The 20,741-nt window shown below is 37.1% G+C and overlaps 1 protein-coding gene across 1 annotated transcript; it reads left to right on the top strand.

Moving 5' to 3' along the window:
- The first annotated feature begins 71 nt into the window (after window positions 1-71).
- LOC118801291 (coiled-coil and C2 domain-containing protein 1A-like) lies at window positions 72-20,438 on the top strand. Its single transcript, XM_036561531.1, has 18 exons — window positions 72-110; window positions 1,872-1,947; window positions 5,298-5,505; window positions 8,935-9,044; window positions 9,420-9,492; window positions 10,859-10,933; window positions 11,102-11,178; window positions 12,659-12,778; window positions 13,421-13,479; window positions 13,571-13,687; window positions 14,688-14,761; window positions 15,544-15,602; window positions 15,696-15,747; window positions 16,364-16,463; window positions 17,343-17,433; window positions 17,876-18,007; window positions 18,880-18,935; window positions 20,414-20,438. The coding sequence occupies exons 2-18, from the start codon at window positions 1,894-1,896 to the stop codon at window positions 20,436-20,438; spliced, it is 1,482 nt and encodes a 493-aa protein (XP_036417424.1). The 5' UTR covers window positions 72-110; window positions 1,872-1,893.
- Window positions 20,439-20,741: the final 303 nt, after the last annotated feature.

The raw sequence follows: 20,741 nt of genomic DNA on the forward strand, positions 1-20,741 counted from the left end.
CATGCGCATCAACCGTCTGGCACCTGCGCTCGCTCGTAAACAGCTCGAGGCAGCGAGCGTTACCTAGGAGACCGAAAGCGGGAAGAGGAGCTTCGACGCCTACAATCATGGTAGCGGATTAAGTTAAAAACACTTTAAATAAACGTCGTTCGGTGCCGTTAAAGTCCAGTTTTTGACCAAAAACACAATTTCTAGTTGTAGCAGCAGCAACCGCGAGTGTTTCCTTCGTTCCTTTGGTCAGTTATTCTGTCTCCTCTCTGACAGAGATAACGTCATTTGGGGAACGTTAGCTTTAGCTAGTAGGACAACGTTAAAGGGCAGTTCCACCGATTTTTCAAAATTTCTGCATAATTAAATGGCTAAGATATAAACAGAGTCATTCAGAGTGGTTTGGTGTGAAATGCTCCGTTCTAGAGAAACTTGACAGAGTCAGAATTTTTCACAGCAGTAGTGATAGGAACCAGACATCTGAAGAGTCTAATGCTCTAAAAGCTAGTTGGCTAGCTGGCCAATGGAATGGGTTGCTCTGGAGCAGCCAGACATGAGCCTAAGGTCATCATTTCCAATGCCAAACGTCAACCAGAGGGGTATAAAGCCCCACAGCATTGGGCTGTGGAGCAGTGGAACTGTGTTCTCTGGCGTGATGAAGCTCCCTCCACTACCTTTGGGATGAGTTGGAGTGATCCAGTCATTCAGCATGAGTACCTGCCACTCTTATGCTTTTTTTGGCTGTAATCAAATCCTCACAGCAATGTTCCAACATCTAGTATAAAGCTTTCCCAGAAGTAGAAGCTATAACCGCAGCAACAGGGGTTAGCTAACCTAACTAGGTTAGGTTAACTAACCTACATCACAGAAAGTTATTCAGCTACATGAAATGGTTATGAGTAAACTGCTTGATGTCCCTAAGGGGCCATGGTTAAAATAAAAAAAAAAAAGTTAATGACATTGTGTTCCCTCGCAAATGTTTCGCATTACGATGCAAACGGTTTGCAATCGCTCGCAAAAGCTGTGCTTTGCTTAAGCTCAGAGATGGAGCAGCTCGTTGAATTTACATTGATCTTGGATTGAAATATAAAGACATACTGTCGCTTCTCAAAATCAAACATGATTATGTTATTAGGGACCGCAAACTGAAACTGAGTTCGAGTGTCCTCGTACAGTGCTGAATAAACTCAGCACAGACTGGTGAAGCTGGGAAAACAGCTTTTAACGTTAGCTAATCTAAAAACAAAGCTCTAATATAGGCAATGTCATTTGGCACCTCTGGTCTTACGTTTGCTTGCTGTCTGACAAGCATATATTTTGCGAGGGAATGCAATTTTTTGCGAGGGAATGCAAAACATTTGCGATGGAACGCATTTTTTGCGAGGGACTGCAATGTCATAAAAATTTTTTTTTAACCGCGGCCTCTTAGGGGCTCCGTAGTTTTATGACAAGATTTTGGCCATAGGCGTAATTTTTTAAACCCATTTATGGTGGAGGGATGCATGCAGGGTGATGTGAGGCAAAATAGTCCCAAAGAAAATTTTTTCAGATGTACCACTATTTTACCATCATCAGCATTACATAAATCAGAAGACGTGTAGGTTCACTGGTTGTTTTGGATAGCAAATAAAATGGCTATATTTGTGTTGTAAACATGGCGTTCCTATCCCCACCACTGTAAAGAAAATCAGGGTTGGTAAGTTTATGTACAGTGAACCACATCAAATGAACATCAAACCACTATGGATGACTCTGTTTACATCTCAGTGACTGAATTACGGAGGAACTTTGAAACACCGGTGGAATTCCCCTTCATCGTTCATTTACAACGATGTTCTAAAAAGACGTTTAAAAATTATTTCTTTTTTATTTCTAAATCTCAGAGTTGGCTGTGAGGGAAGCTTCATGAGTGACTGTGAAGATTCAACTTGGTTTTCCTCACCACCTCAAGACAAAAAGGTAATATTTTTATTTATGAAGGACGTTTTCTTTCTGACAGGATGCTGCCTCGCTAGTGCTGGTGTTATCAGAGGATCAAACCTTTAGGGTTTTTTTTTCACTGTATTAATGTGCATTTTGAAGATAATATGCCATGAAAAGCCTTGCAGGCCTCACAACTGGCTGTAAACTGCAATTGGTCACGTTGTCCCTTTCCAAAGACAAAACCTAGCACAAGTAGTGTGGCCTTTTGTACATAACCCACACTGTGAACATAATTTGTTTTTTTAACCAGGCTTTCTTAAAATTTAAATTTTACTTGATTTTATTTTTTTATTTGACAATTGTTGTTGTCAAGCTTAATACAATAGCAGAACATTTTGGTCCTATAGAGAACTCTTTTCAAAAAGGTTCTATATAGAACCATATACAACACATTCTCCATCAATCTAAAGAACTGTTTCACCATGCAAAGAGCTTTTTATGCATGCAAATGGGTCTGAGTCCTGATGGTTCTACATAGAACCATTGTCTTTACTAAAGAACCCTTGAAAAACCGTCTTTATTCAGTGTGTACATTATCAGAAAATGTTGTTTTAGGTTTTAAGAGGGGAAACAGAACCTAATAAGAGTTTGTCGAACTGCTTGTAGGTGGGTTAGACCAATCAGAGGCAACCAAACCTCCATGTGTTGTGACATCACAATCACAACTTACAGGCAGTTTGACACACTACGTACAGGGGTCGAGCCTCAAGCCAACAAAGGTGGATGTGCTGGTCTTCTTGGCTGGTCTCAGGCCTGAATCTCAATAAAAAATAAAAAAAATCGCAATTGAAATTGTAGTCGCAATAATAGTCGGAAAAATCGCAATTAGATATTTTCCACAAATCGTTCAGCCCTAATACCTAGCTGATATAACAAATTTATAACATATACTTAGTAAAGGCAATGGCTCTATTTAGAGCCATGAGTTCTATATAGAACAAATTCATTCTTAATGGTTCTTTGCATGGTGAAATGGTTCTTTAAATTGATGGAGATGGTGTTGCATATGGTTCTGTATAGAACAAAAAGGAGTCTTCTATTGTTACAAGCTTGACATTGTAACAATAAAAGAACCCTTTTTTGAGGCTATATAGAACCTTTTTTAAAAAGGTTCTATATAGAACGAGAGAGAATTGATTAAAACCAACAATAGCGATTTCTTTTTTTGAATGTAGGTTTATATATATATGTTTAATGAAATTTTAAAAAATAATAAAAAATGTTTTCAAGATTTTCTTTGTTGAATCACAATTAGCCAAGTATAAGATATACAAGGAATTTGTCATTGTGCATGTGTAAACATAAACTCTAATAAACATTGAAAAAAACATTGACATTGATAATGACACTGTGTACCGTTATAAAGTAAAGTACATTTAAAATGTAAGGCTACAAATATGAGCAGTGATAAAGAAATAATGGCGTATTATAAATCTGAAAGATTTTTTAAAAAATATTTGGGGGCGGTACTTTGCATTTTGTTGCCATATGGCAACAGTATGTGACAACAGAACTGCAATCTGAGTACACCGTATATACACTGTATATTACATGTAAATGAATACCCTGCAATGAGACACAGCCGCTTTTGTCATCCAGACTTGAAAAAAAGCATTTACATGAAACAGAAAAGTATGAAAGTAATTATACTAATAGAATCATCAGCTTGGAATGAAGTGAAAATAGTAGTGTCCAGTTTGCCTATGGAAGGTTTTTATTTACTCCCTTTGTGTGCACTGCAGTTGCATGCGGTTACCATATGGCAACAATTATATCTGACCATTTTAAATAAAACCTATAGCATCTACCTGGCTTATTTCTGAAAATGAAACTTAACACACTTTCAGTTTTTCTCTTAAAGTAGTTTTGGTCAGATAAAAGTACATGTGGTCAGCAAAAATATTCCATGTTTGACATAAAGCCTTGAACTTCCAAAAATAATCAGAAAAAAAAAAGACTTAAGGCAAAAATTGACACAAGAAAGTCATTAGTGCCATATGGCAGCACCATACATTAAAGGGTTAACTTACTATAAGATGTTCAATAAACTCAAACATTTAATGCTACCAGATGATTTCCTTTTTATGGTACAACAGATCGTTTACAGTGTAGATAATGCATTCTGTTCTATACTCTCCCTTTGAAGTGCCTCAGCCAGCTGTAGGACTAAACCCTGTCATAAACAGCACAGGTGTTTACCTGCGGCTGTCCCTCGGAGAACAATCTCTGTTACTGTAAAGCCTTTCTCTGTCATGAGCTCTGCTGTCTGTGTCACCCTTCCCCTGTCATTATGAGGGGAAATTAAAGCCTCCATGCCTCTCATGCTAGGTAAGAGGGACCTGGCATGTAGAGGAAAAAAACTCCACTTATCTCCCTGAGAGAAAATTACATGCTGTGTACTTTTCTCGCTTGAAGAAAAAATCGGATGGAGGCTGGTCGGAAGTGTGAAGCGTGAAGATGGCGATCTTGATTAGCTTTACAGCCACTGTTGTATTTATTTATTTATTTTTTAAGCAATAGACAGTCTCACCAGGCCTACCTGGGTGTATTTTTAGATTACACTGAGGCAGCTGTTGGCGCTGTGAAACCTTTAACTGCTCGAATGAGTTGAAAGGCCCATATCTTACTTTGTTCCTTGACTTCCTCTTTTGCATGGACCAGAAACAGTTGTCATTCATTTTTACAAGACAATTTTAAAACCTCTCTTTATTTCTTAGAATTGAACAATTGTAGCTTTTTACGACTGATATATTGTCGTTGTCTGACAGAACCATGTATCGCCAAAATTATCTCCAACCTTGTATCTTTACGGAAGAAGGAAAACGTAATCTTAACTATGTTTACATTTGAGTTAACCCTTCAGAATGAAATTTTGGCATAATGCAGTGGGTGGCTGGCTGTTTTAAAGTATGTCAAAAAATGAGAAAATGAGGTTACGTCCCAATAGCGACGATATGTTAATGAGCTGTGTTCTGACTGGCCCTGTATTGTGCCTTATTTAAAAAGCAGGCAAGGCTGAAGCACTCCTTATAACTTCAGTGTGAATGGGTGGGGCTAAACTGTTGTAGCCTGAATGGATAGATATATGCAAATGTATTGATATTTGTGAATGTATTCATTTTTGTGATGTATTTACAATAGTACTGCAACAATTTTGATTCAATAAAGACAATATTCAAATAAAGTATGTGCATGTTTTGGCCAAAATAAAATCTAGGGCTATTTATTAGCATGCTATTTTCAAAAATGCTGATTAAGTACATCTTTTAGTTACATTTGTGTATCCTGTCTATTTTTTTGAATAATGTTGCGTTATTCCAAAAAAGGTGGAGGAGTTCAAGCCTGGAGAAGAGGATGGACTGGAGCCTTTTGCTAACCCAGGAGAATCAGTTTCTGCTTCTCATGCTGTGCTCTTAAGACCTGTTTGCTCAAACCTTCAGAAAATCCAAGCTGTCCCAGCTGTCAGAGAGAACAATACCCCATCACCTGCAGCCTCCTCCACTAATGAGTTTCAGCCTCACTCTGGCTGCTCAGGTAGGAGTGCAGTCACTGTGGTGTGTTGTGGTGTGCTGCTGATTGTAATCTAATCGAATTGCTGTAAGGTCAGAGATTTACAAACCTGGCAGATACAGTAGGAACAGGGGTATAGCAACACATACTTTTAGGTTCGATATATTTTTTTTGTGTTCTTTAAAACAGTTAATTTATAAGCTCTTCAGAAAAAGTCCAGTTGCTTGAGCATCAGTGTGTCCAAAGAATAACCCCTTCCCCTGGGGATACCTACTCTGATATACCTAGATGTTTAATGTTGATCACTGACAGTGGTGTTTGGACATGCGAGAGGCGTGTCATGTATTCAATTTAATGCTTCACACACTCATTGTTACACTCTCAGAAAACTATCTTTGAGAGTATAAGGTACACTGTCACTGAGGTGGTTCCATCTTGCAGTTATAATTTTTAGTTTGCATTAATTCTCTACACCCTGTCATAAGGGGAACTCTGACTGTTAAGACATGTAATGTGTGTATGATGTACATGTCCAATAATATTAAAAATATGTTGTATACACCGAGCAAAGTGATTTATGTATTGCTAATAATGGTAATACATAAAAATCCCTCAACTGGTAGGTTGCCATGTTTTTGCGGCATCAAATGGTTGCTCTCTTTCTTGTCCACTGAGCAAGAACAGCAAGCTAAATAACTAATTACATATTAAATATGCTTAATAATTTTCCAACCTTTCCAGCTTTAGCTAGGGCATGACAACACCCAAAAGAAAGCCTTTTTTGTGTTTTTGTGTTATTTTCTAATGTCGATATGACATCATCTCAGTATGACAATGGTGTCCTGCTGGCGGAGGGATTTTGCCTTAATTTTTTAGAATAAATGAAACATTTCCATCTGGTTTATACATCATCTTTTAAAAGTACTGGACAAGTTTTGTCCAAGTGAATTTACATCATGAAATATGTACAAATATGCTGTTTTCCTCTGGGAAAGTGAATGTAGTGTACCTTTAACATTTATTTAGGGTACACATTTACATTGTTTGTACATCTGGGAACTAAAATTGACCTGTACAGTACCCTTTTTTCTGACAGTGTTTTTCAACCTTCAATGCTGTTCAAATTCAATATTTCATACTGCATATCGATTCCCTCCTTAAGTTTGAGTGAATCAAAATGGCTTCATCTGTATTTGAGTATATAGTTACATAGTACTACTACATTGCCTTCACTTTGTTGTTCTTAAGCCATTTTGCCACAACTTTGGAAGTACACTTGTGGTCATTGTCCATCGAAAGACCCATTGGCAATGGATCTAATTTTCATTAGATTCACATTCTGTGTCAACAGATTTAATCTGCACTTTCCACACAATTTCTCCACTTGACAGCTGTGAGTGAGAAATAATTCATTAAAACTGCAGTATGCTTTTGTTATTGCCAGCCATAACTGTGACTTCTAATGCTTAATAGCCAAAACCTGACTGGCAGCATGAAAACCCACTCCATCATGTCTCTGTTATTTGATTGCTGCATCCCAGACAAAGAAGCTTGTGTGTTTGTAACATGCTCCTTCTTCCTCAAAACAGAGGGAAAGATTCCAGTGGAAGATCTGGGTCATTTTTAATCCACTAGTAATGTCAAGGTGCATGTAACAAAGTCCTTATACCAGTGAATGGCACTGCTCATTCACATCAGCGCAAAACCATTGCTCATAATGACAAATTGCATGTTTAGTAATGAAATGTATTGGGGAGGTCTGTAAATGGTCAGTTTTGATTTATAGTTGGCTATAGATTACACATTTCCAAAGGCTGGGAGTGAATTAGCTATTGATCTACTCTGGACTGGGTCATACAGTGCAGACGGAGGTTTGTGAAGTGTGAAGACGATGCTGGTTAAAGTAATGGAATTAAGGTTGCTTATTAGCGTTAATGAACGGATGGTGTATATGGCATTGTTCTAAGCTCAGGCTTAGTTTGTTTTCATTTATCTCTGTGATGAGTAGAACTAGGAGTCTTTGTATTAGTAGGTTTCTTTTAAACTTATGTTAAAGGACTTTGTGCAAAACTAAAGAAGTTTGCTTCTTTAGTTTTGCACAAAAGCGAGGCTAATGTAGCTCATGGCATTAATCGCATGCCAGTTAGCATGGTGCTAATAGCATGCCTGCGTCATTACACAGTTGCCTCAAGCGAGCTGTTAAGTAATCTCAATCAGACTGGCTTATGTGGTTTCTGTTGTGGACTGTTGTCTATAATAATAGACACAATTATGTCACATAGCTGAAAACAGCAGCAGCCATCTTGAAGGCTTAATTTTGTTGTGTACTTTTGTTTATAGATAACAGGATAAGAAGCATATTGGCATACAGTACCAGAAACCACATAAGCAAATCTATTTTAAATTACTGAACAACTCAACATTGTTAGAGGCAAGTGTGTGATGATTTAGACATGCATTTAGCACCAGGCTAATCGGTGGGGTATCGCTACAAATCTATCCTGAAATAGCACAGAACTACTTAAAACACACATAAAACAAAGCAGAGTACTTTAGGTCACAGAGATGGCCACATGTGGCTTAAACTTACCATAAAACATCGATTAAGTATCATAGAAGTATCATAAAACGATGGCAGTTCTTTTATTTTAAACTATTTTGCACACATTTGCACTGTAAAATACATTTCTATTTTCTTACATTTTACATTTATGGCATGTGGCAGACGCTCTTACCCAGAGCAACTTACAGTTCGATCATAGTGTTAGGAGTCTTGCCCAAGGACTCTTATTGGTATAGTGTAGAGTGCTTGCCAAGGCAGGGGATTGAAGTCTACAGCGTAGAGGGCAGAGGTGTTACCCACTACGCTACACCAACCACACACATTTTCTTTTTTACAAAAGGTTCAACTGAATTCAAAAGATGTAGTTTTGTTTGTCATGTTGGCACTGTTTCACCAGTTAAGCAAAGTGGCTTCAATTAAAAAAAGATCATAATAAAGCTTTGTAGTTTCTAACGTAACTGTGTAGTAAATTCTAAATTAACAGATTAACCTCGAAAAAATGAGTAGTAATAATAATACGAATAACTTAATTTATAGAGCACATACATGTTGCAGCTTAAAGTCCTTTAAAAATGAAATAGTAGCAAAAATACAAAAGCTAAAATTAGTAATAACAATTAAAATTTAGTGAAATAACCTAGAAGATAAAGTGAAAAGATAAATAAAACTGAATCACTTATTCTGAAACATTTTGCTCTTCCGAATTAAATCAAATATCAGTTTGATTTAACAGTCTAATCACTGGTCTGATATGGAATTTTTTTTTTTTTAAACAAATTTATTCCAAATACCGATTCTGACATTATCATGCATTTCTAGTATCAGTATCAGGAAAAAAAATCATGCTAAATGTTATGCTATCTCTTTTCTTTGTGTTCTGACTGCTACAGAGAGCAAACCAATGGTGCTGTGCACAGAGCAGGAAAATGAACTGGCTGATGCCCAAGCTGAACAGACTGGAGACACAGAGCAGGTCAAGCGTTACTACCTGACAGCTAAGGTACCACCTGTGTGTCACTGTCAACACATCTCTCTATCTTTCCCCCACATACACACACACACCCTTCTTTATCCTTCCTTCTCTTTCTCCCTCCCTGCACATACACTCATACGCACACTCCCAGCCCTTGGCGTGAGAACTGGATGGGCATCTTGGTGCATCTGTGCCCGCCCGAGGCAGCGGGCCGTGGATGTGGGTCAGAGCCGTAAATCCTGTGTGGTCTTCGAGGCCAAACAGCCATCGTAACTTCAGCAGACACAGCGCCAAGCTCTGCTGATGGATGACTGTAGCAGCATGCAAAATAATAAAGTCAATAATGAAGGTCATAAGTCAAGTTAATGGTTTGTCTGGTCTCTCTCTCTTGCTTTTTTTCAGAAATTAGACTGCGTTGTGGAAGCATCCGAACAAGGAGAGTCTAACAATGCCAGTTCCTTTCTGCCCCCTTGTGGTAAGACTTGGTGATTGCATGCATGGATAAATCCTGATTGATTCAGTTTGTTGCAAAAAAAAATTATTTGGTATGTAAATAACTTGGCTGCCTTAGTGTTAGAGTTGTAGTGGTAAGTCAACAGAAGAATAATCTGTTGTAGAATCTGTTAACTTATTACTTAAAATATATATATAAATATATATATATATATATAGATAGATATAGTGGGCGGCACGGTGGCGCAGTGGGTAGCTCTGTTGCCTCACAGCAAGAATAGCCTGGGTTCGATTCCCGGCTGGGCGACCAGGGCCGTTTCTGTGTGGAGTTTGCCTGTTCTCCCCGTGTCTGCATGGGTTTCCTCCGGGTACTCCGGTTTCCTCCCACAGTCCAAAAACATGCAGTCAGGCTGACTGGACTTGCTAAATTGCCCCTAGGTGTGAGTGAGTGTGTGAATGTGTATGTCTGTCTGTCTGCCCTGCGATGGACTGGCGACCTGTCCAGGGTGTATCCTGCCTTCCGCCCAATGACAGCTGGGATAGGCTCCAGCACCCCACCGCGACCCAGAAGGATAAGCGGTTTAGATGATGGATGGATGGATGGATTCACAAACTGCACCACTTAATTTGCCAGAAGTGTATTTAGCTTCAACCTTATAAGCATCTGTGTCTCTTATGCCTGCTTGATATGGACCAAATACCACATTGCAGACATATTGCTACATATTTGTGAAAACGCAAAACATTGGTGAACCATTAATGTAACAAAATTAAAACTTGGCTTGCATTGTTTTAATTATTATTTATTGGTTTATGTGAATGCCATAATTAATCAAAATAGTCATAAAACTCGTCTATAAATGTTGAAGTCGTTAGGTCACTCACAATTAAAATGCTGTGATTAGTAACAGGGCTAATTTGCATATTGCCGATTCTGCAATAGCAGTATTGCGAAAGCAGCTATTGCATTTACACTTAACATACAATATATTGCTTATCGTATTAAATGTCTATATATGTTCCACATATATAAAATATATTACATTAACTCATTGGTGTCATATGTTTACATGGAATTTATGGACACATTCAGTGCATCATTTTTTCACTGTAGCCTATATCAGTGACAGTGAACGCCTACTTGACATTACAAAAGGGTTAAGATAGAGGAACAAAGAGATTGTAGCAGTGTTTGAAGTTGGAACTGGGTCTCTGCGGTGCGCTCTGAGGAGCACGGACAGCCGAGGGCAGCTAATGAAGAGAGAGAGCTAATGAGGGAAAAGCAGCAGCATGGTAATCAGCAGGCTTCAATTTCCTCCCTGATGCTCCAGATTAGCCTCAGTCTCAGTGTCTCCTTCAGGCCTTTTTCATCTTTTTTTCTCCTTCAGAGAGCAAACTGGATGAAAAGCAGAATGTATCCCCCCAGTCCAGTGATGAACCCCATGCTGAGACCAAAAACAGTGGTAAAAATGCGTCCGGTTCTTTTTCCCTCTGCAGCCGTTAGCCTTCTTCTTATGTACTGTGGACAGAAAGCACATGCGTGTGATAGGATTTATTTTACATATACACAGTGATTAAGCCTGTGTACTTTAATCACTCAGTAACGTCTTACATTCTGTATTACCTTACAGGTTCACTTCAGAATGAAGGTGTAGTAAACTCCCCCATGGTTCCAGACCAGGTTACAGTCTGTGCTGATCCCACTGTGGTATGTAGTTGATAATGAGATGAATAATGACAAGCTTTTTTCATTCCCACAGATTGACATGAAATTTATGTGAAATATTTAAGGATTTGGGCCCAAACGATTCTAAAACTTTGTGTCTGATAGCAATAACGATTTTAAGGGGATAAAATTCTAATAACTAATAATATTGGCTGATCTAATTTTATATTTATATTTATTTTTTTTCTGCAATAACTTCAGTTAAACAGTGTTTTACTGCCAGATATGATTGTCGGTTCTCACACGTCACACTTACTGAACTCAAAGAACCCCAGAAACTCATAGTCTTAAATAATAAAAATATTGTAGCATGGGGGCAGAGCTACTCAGAATAACACTTTTGTTTTCTGTTTATTTACGTCTTACTGTTCTTATTTTTCATTAGTTCACTTCATAAAAATGTTTTTGTTATAACATGTTATTCCCATGCTAAAGTGTAGATTTGGATGTGTTTTATGTGTTTATTTGTTTTTGTTATACTCATCATGGTGGTGTTTTGTGTACAGATTCACCAGGTTCAACATGCATTGTAATTACATAGTTAAACAGAGGGCCTTGCAGTGAACTGCACAGTGGCATAACTGTGGAACATTTTGCCGTATCATTGGGAGATTAAGGGTTTGAATCCTGGCAAAGCTGTGAATGACAACAGATCCAAAAGTGATATTTTTGTCAGTACAGATAACACTGTATGTTGCTAATATCAGCTCATGTTTTTGGTCAATTGATATATCAGTCTGGCCTTAATAACAATCATTTATATACTTTACGATGGCTTAGACAAAACAGCTACTAGAGTCCTAAGTGATAGAAGCCTATTAATATGAGTTACTGTTTCTTTCTATTTATATAGTGCCTTTCTCACACTCAAGGTTGCTTTACAGTGGTGCTTACTGCATGCCACTTTCCTCCAACTGTGTTGAATTAAGTAATCTCAAGTAGACTTGCTTATATGGTTTCTGACACTGTATGGCAAACTGTTATAAAATGTTATATGACATAGTTTTGTCCATTTTGATTTTTTACTGTTTTATAACAAAGCCATACAGTGTCAGGAATATGCATGTCTATTTGAGATTACTCAACAAATCAACATGGTTTAAGGAAAATGTAATGAGTTAGGCATGCAGTTAGCATTACGCTAATTGCTGGAAGATAAGCTTACGTTAGCTACATTAGCCTTGTGATTCCAGTGCTTAAACTAGAAAAGCAAACTTCAGATACCAAATTTGTATTGGCTAATTGCCTACATTTGGGGTAAGTGGGGAAACTGTTGAATCTATGGCTTTAGGATTGATAACTGAATTATAAGCCTGCAGTTTAATGAGTTAAATATCACTTTTTAATATCATTAGCCTAGAAATTGAGGCTAGGAAAGCATAACTGGGGATTGAATAGTGGTTTTCACGTACAGTAACTGTGCTGTTATCCATGCCTTTCTATGTTCCTGCTTTATTCTCAGAGGTCTGCTGATATGGAAACGGGTGAGGTGCTTTCTACTCCCCCTTTGCAAAACTCTCTTTGCCCTGACACCAGCCATCAGTACAGCCAGCTGATAGAGCTTCTTCACCAACAAGAGGAGGTCAGTTTCTTCATAACACAAAAATGCATATATTAGACCCAAATAACATGCCATGGCAAAAAGATCTGGACAAAAACTACAACCTTGTGGTTTTATGCTCCAAAACCAGCCATAATTAATTTTTAAATAAACATTCTCCAATCTTGCTTTATCACTTAGGCTTAAATAGGATGTCTTATTAATGTGACTGTTAGACTTATATATTTAAATCATCTCTGTTTTGATTGGCTGCTCTGTATTGTACTTCATTCAAAACTTAGGCTAAAACGTGCATGAAAGTGTGGGGCTAAACTGCTGTAGGCAGTTTATTTTTTGACATAAAAAAAACATTAAAAATGGGCTGGAGACTGGAGAGTACATGGTAGTGGTCAAGCAAAGTTTTTATGCCACACCAAACTCTTTTGTTTTAAAAAAAGGAATAAAAATCAGTCAATAAAAAAATCAGGGTCGCTGTGGCCACGTAGTGGTGTTAATGTCACCCGCTGTTGAGCTAGCATACGCAACAGCACAGGCATGTCGGTGTGAGTTACTTTGAAGGGTGTTTTTGTATTTGGTATTTCATCACTGCAGATTTGGAGCTTGAAAGTGTCATTTAAAATATTAAAAAGTGTTCAGTTTAATTTTGTTTCTTTTTTTCCACAGAAGTGTAAGAGATACTGCCAGCAGTTCAGCCATATGGGCAACATTACTGAGACCACAAGGTCAGCAAATGTCTTCCTCTTCTGTAAATGGTATATTGCAGGTTTATTTTAATTTTAAATATCTAATATCTAACATGCTGTTGTATTTCAGGTTTGAGAGTCTTGCAGAAGAGTGTGCTTCTCACACTGAAGCACTAAGGGTAGCAAAGGTCAAGGGATATCCAGTACCAAAGTTTCATATGGAGGATCGCACCTTTAATATCTTCAGGTATGTCTCACACATGCAAACACAGAAAGACTGCACACAAGGGCTGGACGATATGACAATATGTTATGATTATCGCGATAAATACTCTTTTCTGAGTATATGATGAGTATGGTCAAAAACACATATTTAGAGCATATTTAGAGTCTGTCAACCACAATAGCCAGTGTGCTAGCTCATTATGAGAGCGTCATTTTATTAATTTATTCTGATCAATTCATTTATTTTCCTTTATTTCTACAAACATTGAATTAAAATCTTGATATTACTGTTTTGCTTTCTATATTTAGCCTTGCTACATGTGAACATGTGTACACAGTCCTAAAATAACCAGAGGTTTCAAAGAAGCTGACAGAATTTGGAGTGTTTGGAGTGTTGGCTGCTCTCTAGTGGTCAGTTCATGAATTAATTTGCCCGCTTGTCCACGGCGTCTGCTAATAACACTGTTCTCAGGAGTGGGGAAGCACACAGTTGGCTAACAAGGATTCAAAATCACATAAACCAAGCATACAGACTGTTTGCTATAACTAAAAGCAATAAGAGATAAACACAAAATGGACCCAACCGTTTATGCGTTGTTAGAGGGGGCTAAGTTGGGCCCACCATTGCATATAAACTTCTTTTTTACTCATAGCTTATTGAAACAAGCAGAGAAATTCTGTGGGATGTGCAGATTCTAAATGTACAATTCATACCACATTCATGTTTGTAAGTAGAAGACGAGATACTCAATTATTTAGTTCACTCATCAGTTTCAGATCAATATAATACGATACATACATTACATTTGTGTTTTACATCCTGTTGTAAAAGTCATTTTTATCCCTACATTTAAAAGAAAGTTTAACCATTTAAAATGGTTTGCTTTTCATTGTATTTGCATTACATAATTATTGAAATGTAATGACTTAATTATACAGCTACGTAATTTTACAGCTCAAACTTATATATGGTGATAGTGGAACATTGAGCTTCATTCCACTGTAAATGTCCTGCTGTGTAGGATTATTCCGGAGCTCAGTGGAAGCGACATGTTGCTGACCATCGTGAGAGGGATTAATCTGCCTGTTCCTGAAGGTACTGACCATGATTTTTTATTTGCCTTTCTAACAGTAGTAATTGAATATGAATGAATTGAATATGAATATTGAATGTCTGGTAGCTGTATGTTTTTACGTATTATTTTGAACTTGTGATTTATGTCAAAATAATGTGTTATTCAATTTTGAAAGAATTTTAGGGCCGATGCATCATTACCTCAAGATAATAAAGCGTAGGACATTATTTTGATGTAGTAAGTCAGACCTTTGACATAAGTGAACATTTCAAGAGACAGCAAGACGTTATTTTGACATGAGTCAAAATTCAGATAATAAGTCTTTTCAACATGCTAAGTCAAAATCTGGAGAAAATAAGTCGAAAAATGTCACAAGTTTGAGAAAATAAGTCATTCTAGTGTAAAAAGGCTTACTTTTAAAATCAGTCAAAATTATGACATGCTGCTGACAGAAACAAATATATTTCGGAACAAAAATATATTTGCTGTCAGAACAAAACCTCATATCTCCATTTTTGCCGTTTTTCAGTTTTTGACATAATTTGAAAATGCCTGTTGCACCTTACATTGTGTTCAAATTATGAATCATGATGAATGGACCAAATGAAATGGCTCAAAATTACTTGGACAAAAGTCTGGTTCCATTGACTTACATTGAAATTAAAGTATGTTATGTACCATTTTGGAGATACAAGGTTTTGTTCTGACAACAGCGTCATATATTTTCTACCTGACGCTTCTGTAGACAAGTTTATAATAGTTGTGTGTAAAACTAATATATGAAATTCTTTGCTTTTGACAGGCATTTCTACAAATGATTTAGAGACCAGCGTGCGCTTCGAGTTTGCTTTTCCCAGTTTGGTATGTTCTGTAGATGCTGCTCGGTTTGTTTTCGTGTGTGCGATTGTTTGAGGAATAAACTTACATTTGTGCTCTTCTCTCACGTCTCGTCAGGAAGAAGCTCAAAGGGATCAAACACGTTCAGTCAAAAACTCTTCTAGTCCAGGTAGAGAAGATAATAACATGCATATTACTTAATTTATAATGTTTTAATAAGTGTTTTGTTTGTGTGACAAATAGGATTAAATTAAACTGATAGTTCAGTTTCTCCCATTACTTCAAACACAGTTAAGCAGCCAAGACATGTTTGGTGTCTGAAGTTTACGTCTTCAGTTTAGCACTGGAGCTGTGAGGCTAATGTAGTCAACAAGTAATGGAAGCTTATGTACACCAGCTAGTGTCTTGCAAACTGCATGCATAACACACTTTCCCCAAACCGTGTCTATTAGAGATTACTTAACACCTTGATTTGACAGTTTGAGGTGAGTGTGTGATGATTTAGGCACGCACTTAGTGCTATGCTAATTAGTGGGGTATAAGTTTCCACTACTTGGTAGCTACATTAGTCTCAGCTCCAGTACTAAAACCAAAAAAGCAAACATCAGACATTAAATGTCTTGTCTGATCACCTAATAAAGAGGAAAACTGTCACTCTGATCTACTAAAATTAATATTTAAGCGTGGTACCACTCATGTGAGCACTCTCAAAGTTCTCTTAGGGCAGCGATGTCTCTTATATTGTTCCCCATCTTGTTCTTTCTTTGTTCTTTCTGATCCTTAAGAGTTTGGAGAGCAGTTTACACTCCACATTAAGCGCAACCACCGAGGCTTTAAGAGAGTCGTCCTGTCTAAAGGCATCAAGTTTGAGATCATTCAGAAAGGGTGAGTGTCTGTCCTTTCAGGTAGAATCTAGCACAATTCTAGCACAATGTCTTTTCATTTAATTTTTGCAAAGTGTACAGTTAAGGAAAACAATATAATAATAAGTCACTTATAAAACTAAAAAAAGAAAAATCAACACAGCAAGCAAATACTTTTACCACATTAACATCCATATGTGAAATTTCTTTTGTCCCATATGCTGTCTGAGCTGGTTTGAGCACAAATCTGAAGATTGGTTTCAAATCGATCAACAATTTGGCTAAAAAGCTTTAGTCTGGGTTTTATTGCTTAATTTATCAAATTTAGTCTTTCGGTCACATGGGACTACAAACAATAGAAAAGCTTTAATTTGATTGTGAATAAAAGCATGACATTATATGTAATAGAACGAAAAGTTAAGTTATAACTCTTATTATAAAATTGAATTATTTTAGACCAATCAGGAAAGTTCTGTGCCATTTTCCCTCATATAAAAAATGTAGCTGTTGGACATGAATGAGCTAATATTGAACATGTTAGGAAACAGACAAACATTTAAAAATATAGCTAAATTTGTAAAAATATTGAATATTATACATTAATACCATTTTAAAAATATTGCCTAGATTCAGAATTTTGAATCTAGAGTGAGATTCAAAGATAAAGCTTCGTCGTTATCTAAATAGAGGATTATGTGTGTTTCTATGTATTTTAGATTTATGGCTAATTATAAATGGTTCACATTCTCTGTAAATTGTTTCATATTTGTTTTAATGAGACCATCAGCTCTATCATAAAATAAGCATAAAGGTTAGTATCTGTTAACTTTGAGATGTCCTCGTTACTAAAACTGTCATATTAATGTAATATTTATTCTCTCTGTCCTTAATTGTACTGTAGTGGTCTATTTAAGACTGATAAAGTGGTGGGCTGTGCTCAGCTGAAGCTGGACTCCCTGGAGAGCAAGTGTGAGATCAGACAGCTAATAGAGGTTAACTCATGTTATTTTTATACCTACCTTTGAAGGAAAGTTTAACCATTTAAAAGGGCTTGCTTTTCATTGTGTTTCCATTACATAATTAATGAAATGTAATGACTTAATTACATAATTAATAAGTTGTTACATAATAAATTACATTTACATTTAATTTTCAATGTCAAAAAATGACAAAAACATGGCAAAAATGTAAATGATTTTTTTTCTTTCTGCAAAACAAGACTGTAAACCAAACAATAACTTTTCATTAAATTTAAAGCATAATAAAATATCTCTCACAACTTGTTTCTACATACAAACACATGGTGTGAATTGAAAGTTTACGATCTGCACTTTCAGCATAATTTCTCCACTTGTTTCAATAAGCTACAAGTGACAATTAATGATTAATATAAAATTAAACAAATTTAATTGTGTTTTCATTTACATTGGTTAGGTCTTCAAAAGACGGAGTCCTACAGGGGGGCACCTGGAGGTGCGGGTGAAAATTCGGGAGCCACTGAGTGGCCCTCAGTCTGAAACAGTGACGGAGAAATGGCTGGTCCTGGACCCCTCCACCTTACCTTTGGTAACAAGTTGACAATACTATTCTCAGGAAGTTAAGTCATATTCACGTTATCGTGGAAAAATGCCATCTACTGCCCTGGAAACACGCAGCCATTATTGGTTACTGTTTCAAAATGGAGAATATGGATAAACTTATAAGCTGCATTACTAAAGCTAGGCTGCAGCCGAGAAGGGTGGTTCTTTGGTAGCACTGTCCTTTGAAGGCTCTTCATTTATACGGTCTACCAATGCCACTGTGTCACATCAGTAGAAAGCATGCACAGTTTGAAGGAAAAAACAATGTCAGTGAGTGGAAGCAATCAAGCAAGACTAAGAATAAGTTTGTTTCTAATTAAGCTATAAATAACTCACCAAAAGCAGGTGCATTTCACACCCTGCATTCAATTTATACCCTCTTAAACAGATAAACTAAAGAAACAGTGTACTATATGTTTTACTATACATCTTTAAACATGTAGTACAATTTGTGCAGTACTTTTAACCATCGTTGGCTTTCCATTGGGCTAAATATAGCTACCCCTTCTTACAAAAGACTGATTTTTGATCATTTTTGGGTCAGATGAGAGAAGACCGTGAAGAATACTTCATAGCATCCTTGAATATTGTCAGAATGTAGGCTACATTACTCGGCTGTATTCGAAGGATCCTTTCGCTTGGAAGAGTATTCGATGACACACCAGTCTATAAATGCACCTCACTTGACTGCCGCCTAGCTTTAGGAAGGTTTTGGGAGATTCTTTTGAATTATACACCTGGAGTAGAATAAATTTTGGCACTCTTCAAGGCACAGCACACATTTTCCACAGTAATGTGAACACTGGTTTATAGTTTTTTAAATGTTTGACTGAAGTACTTCATATTCATCACTGCTAGGTGGTCGCTACTAAGCCTCAAATTCAAGATAATCCTATGAAGCGGTTCAATAACAGGTAAAACACTGAAAAGTACTTTGTTTTCAGTTCTGAACTTTGTAACATGTGTAGGTTCTTGTGCAGGCATACACTGCCCATCAAAGGTTTGTGGACACTTTTTCAAACTGCTTTTAATAAAAGATGCTGTTGTTTTGGTGTCAGCAATAACATACTATTTTAAAGCTTAAGATGGGACCAGCTAACTTTTAACTTAGTTTGATTTGACCCTGGATTATCTCTCCAATGATATTGGATGACTTTTTACCACACTACATCACCATAGCAACTTATGCTGCATGGCTGACCTGCTATAGGGCAGGTTAAGTTCAGATAGTAAACAGCTTTTGGACCAATCAAGACCAATCAAAACCTCACCCCAGGCCTTTTCGCGTCTGTCTTTGTTTTTCTTCATAACATTTGTGATGTTAGTTGCGTGAAGAATATCGCTTTTCAGCAGAGAACGCAAATCGCACCATGTTGATAGGAAAAATGTTATTCAGCTATTGCCCCAAAAACTGTGGCAGTGACATTAGTTGCATTCGTGAAGTTTTATAAGTGAAGGAACATACTTTATGAGACAGGCCCCAGGTTTATTTAGAGAAAAACAGTATCATAGCTATAAATATTTGTGACAATATAACAGTCCTACCTTAGGAACAACAGCAAAGGCCATGCATTTTATCCCCCTATTGTGGTGTTTAAAGCACCTTTTGGGCAAAAGAGCTTCAATATGTGCTTTTAACAATAGTTTGGAAAAGAAAGCTCTCAGATACTTTTAGGCACAATCTGTTCTTCATATCAGCGAAGATACTTGATGAACATGAAGTTAAATAAAGATAACTACACCTAAAGGAAAAGCACATTGCTGCTTTATGATAATGAAATATTTATATTCAGTATTCACTTATGTCTTTGAAAAGTAACAGTAAAAATCAAATATTACTCAGATAATTCCAAAAGAAGATATTGTGTATGTAAACCTACGTTTTAAGACAGTCTTCCTAGTGAGTGCATGCAGCTCCTTTAAGGTGCATACAGCATGTATAACCTCTATAGAAAAACATTGTCAATAGATTGGGACACTCTGGAGCAGCCACACATGAGCCTTAGGTCAACATAACCAATGCCAAGCGTCGGCTAGAGGGGTATAAAGCCCCCCAACATTGGGCTGCACTCTCTAGAGTGATGGAGCTCCATCCAATACCTTTGGGATGAGCTAGAGTGATCCAGAACGGATTGTCCAGCGTCAGTTCCTGATCTCACTAATGCTCTTATGAATGCAATCAAATCCTCACAGCAATGTTCCAACAGTGCAAAGCCTTCCCAGAACTATAGAGGCTGCAACTGTAGATAATGCAACTGTAGATAATACACTGTTTCTGCACTTGATCACAGAAGAAACGAATGAGCTGGTGTCCACAAACCTTTGGACATGTAGTATAGCATTTCCATCTATATCAGTGCTGTAATGACTGTTCCTCTTTCATGTGTTTTAGGTCTGCCACATGCAGTGTTCTCTAAGAAGAAACCTTCAAACAATTCTTTGTGCTATTGTTTCGTACTGAAACTGTTAGTCTTGACTGTTCCAGCTGAGACGAGTTGCACAATGATGTCTCAATTTAGCACTTTTTGCAGGGCAGCTAAATAGCAGGCGTCTGATGGGTACATAATACTCTTTTTTTCTCATCACGTCTCTGACCATTTAATTTCTTTTAGGAGAAAATCACTGAGCTGTTTCTGAGACACACTCCTACCTGAAAATGCAATTTGTCTGATTTTATCTAAACGTTAGCTTGGCTGATTTCGTCAAATGACCTGCCAAGG

This window comes from Colossoma macropomum, unplaced genomic scaffold (assembly GCF_904425465.1).
Source record: "Colossoma macropomum unplaced genomic scaffold, Colossoma_macropomum, whole genome shotgun sequence".
Classification (NCBI taxonomy): domain Eukaryota; kingdom Metazoa; phylum Chordata; class Actinopteri; order Characiformes; family Serrasalmidae; genus Colossoma; species Colossoma macropomum.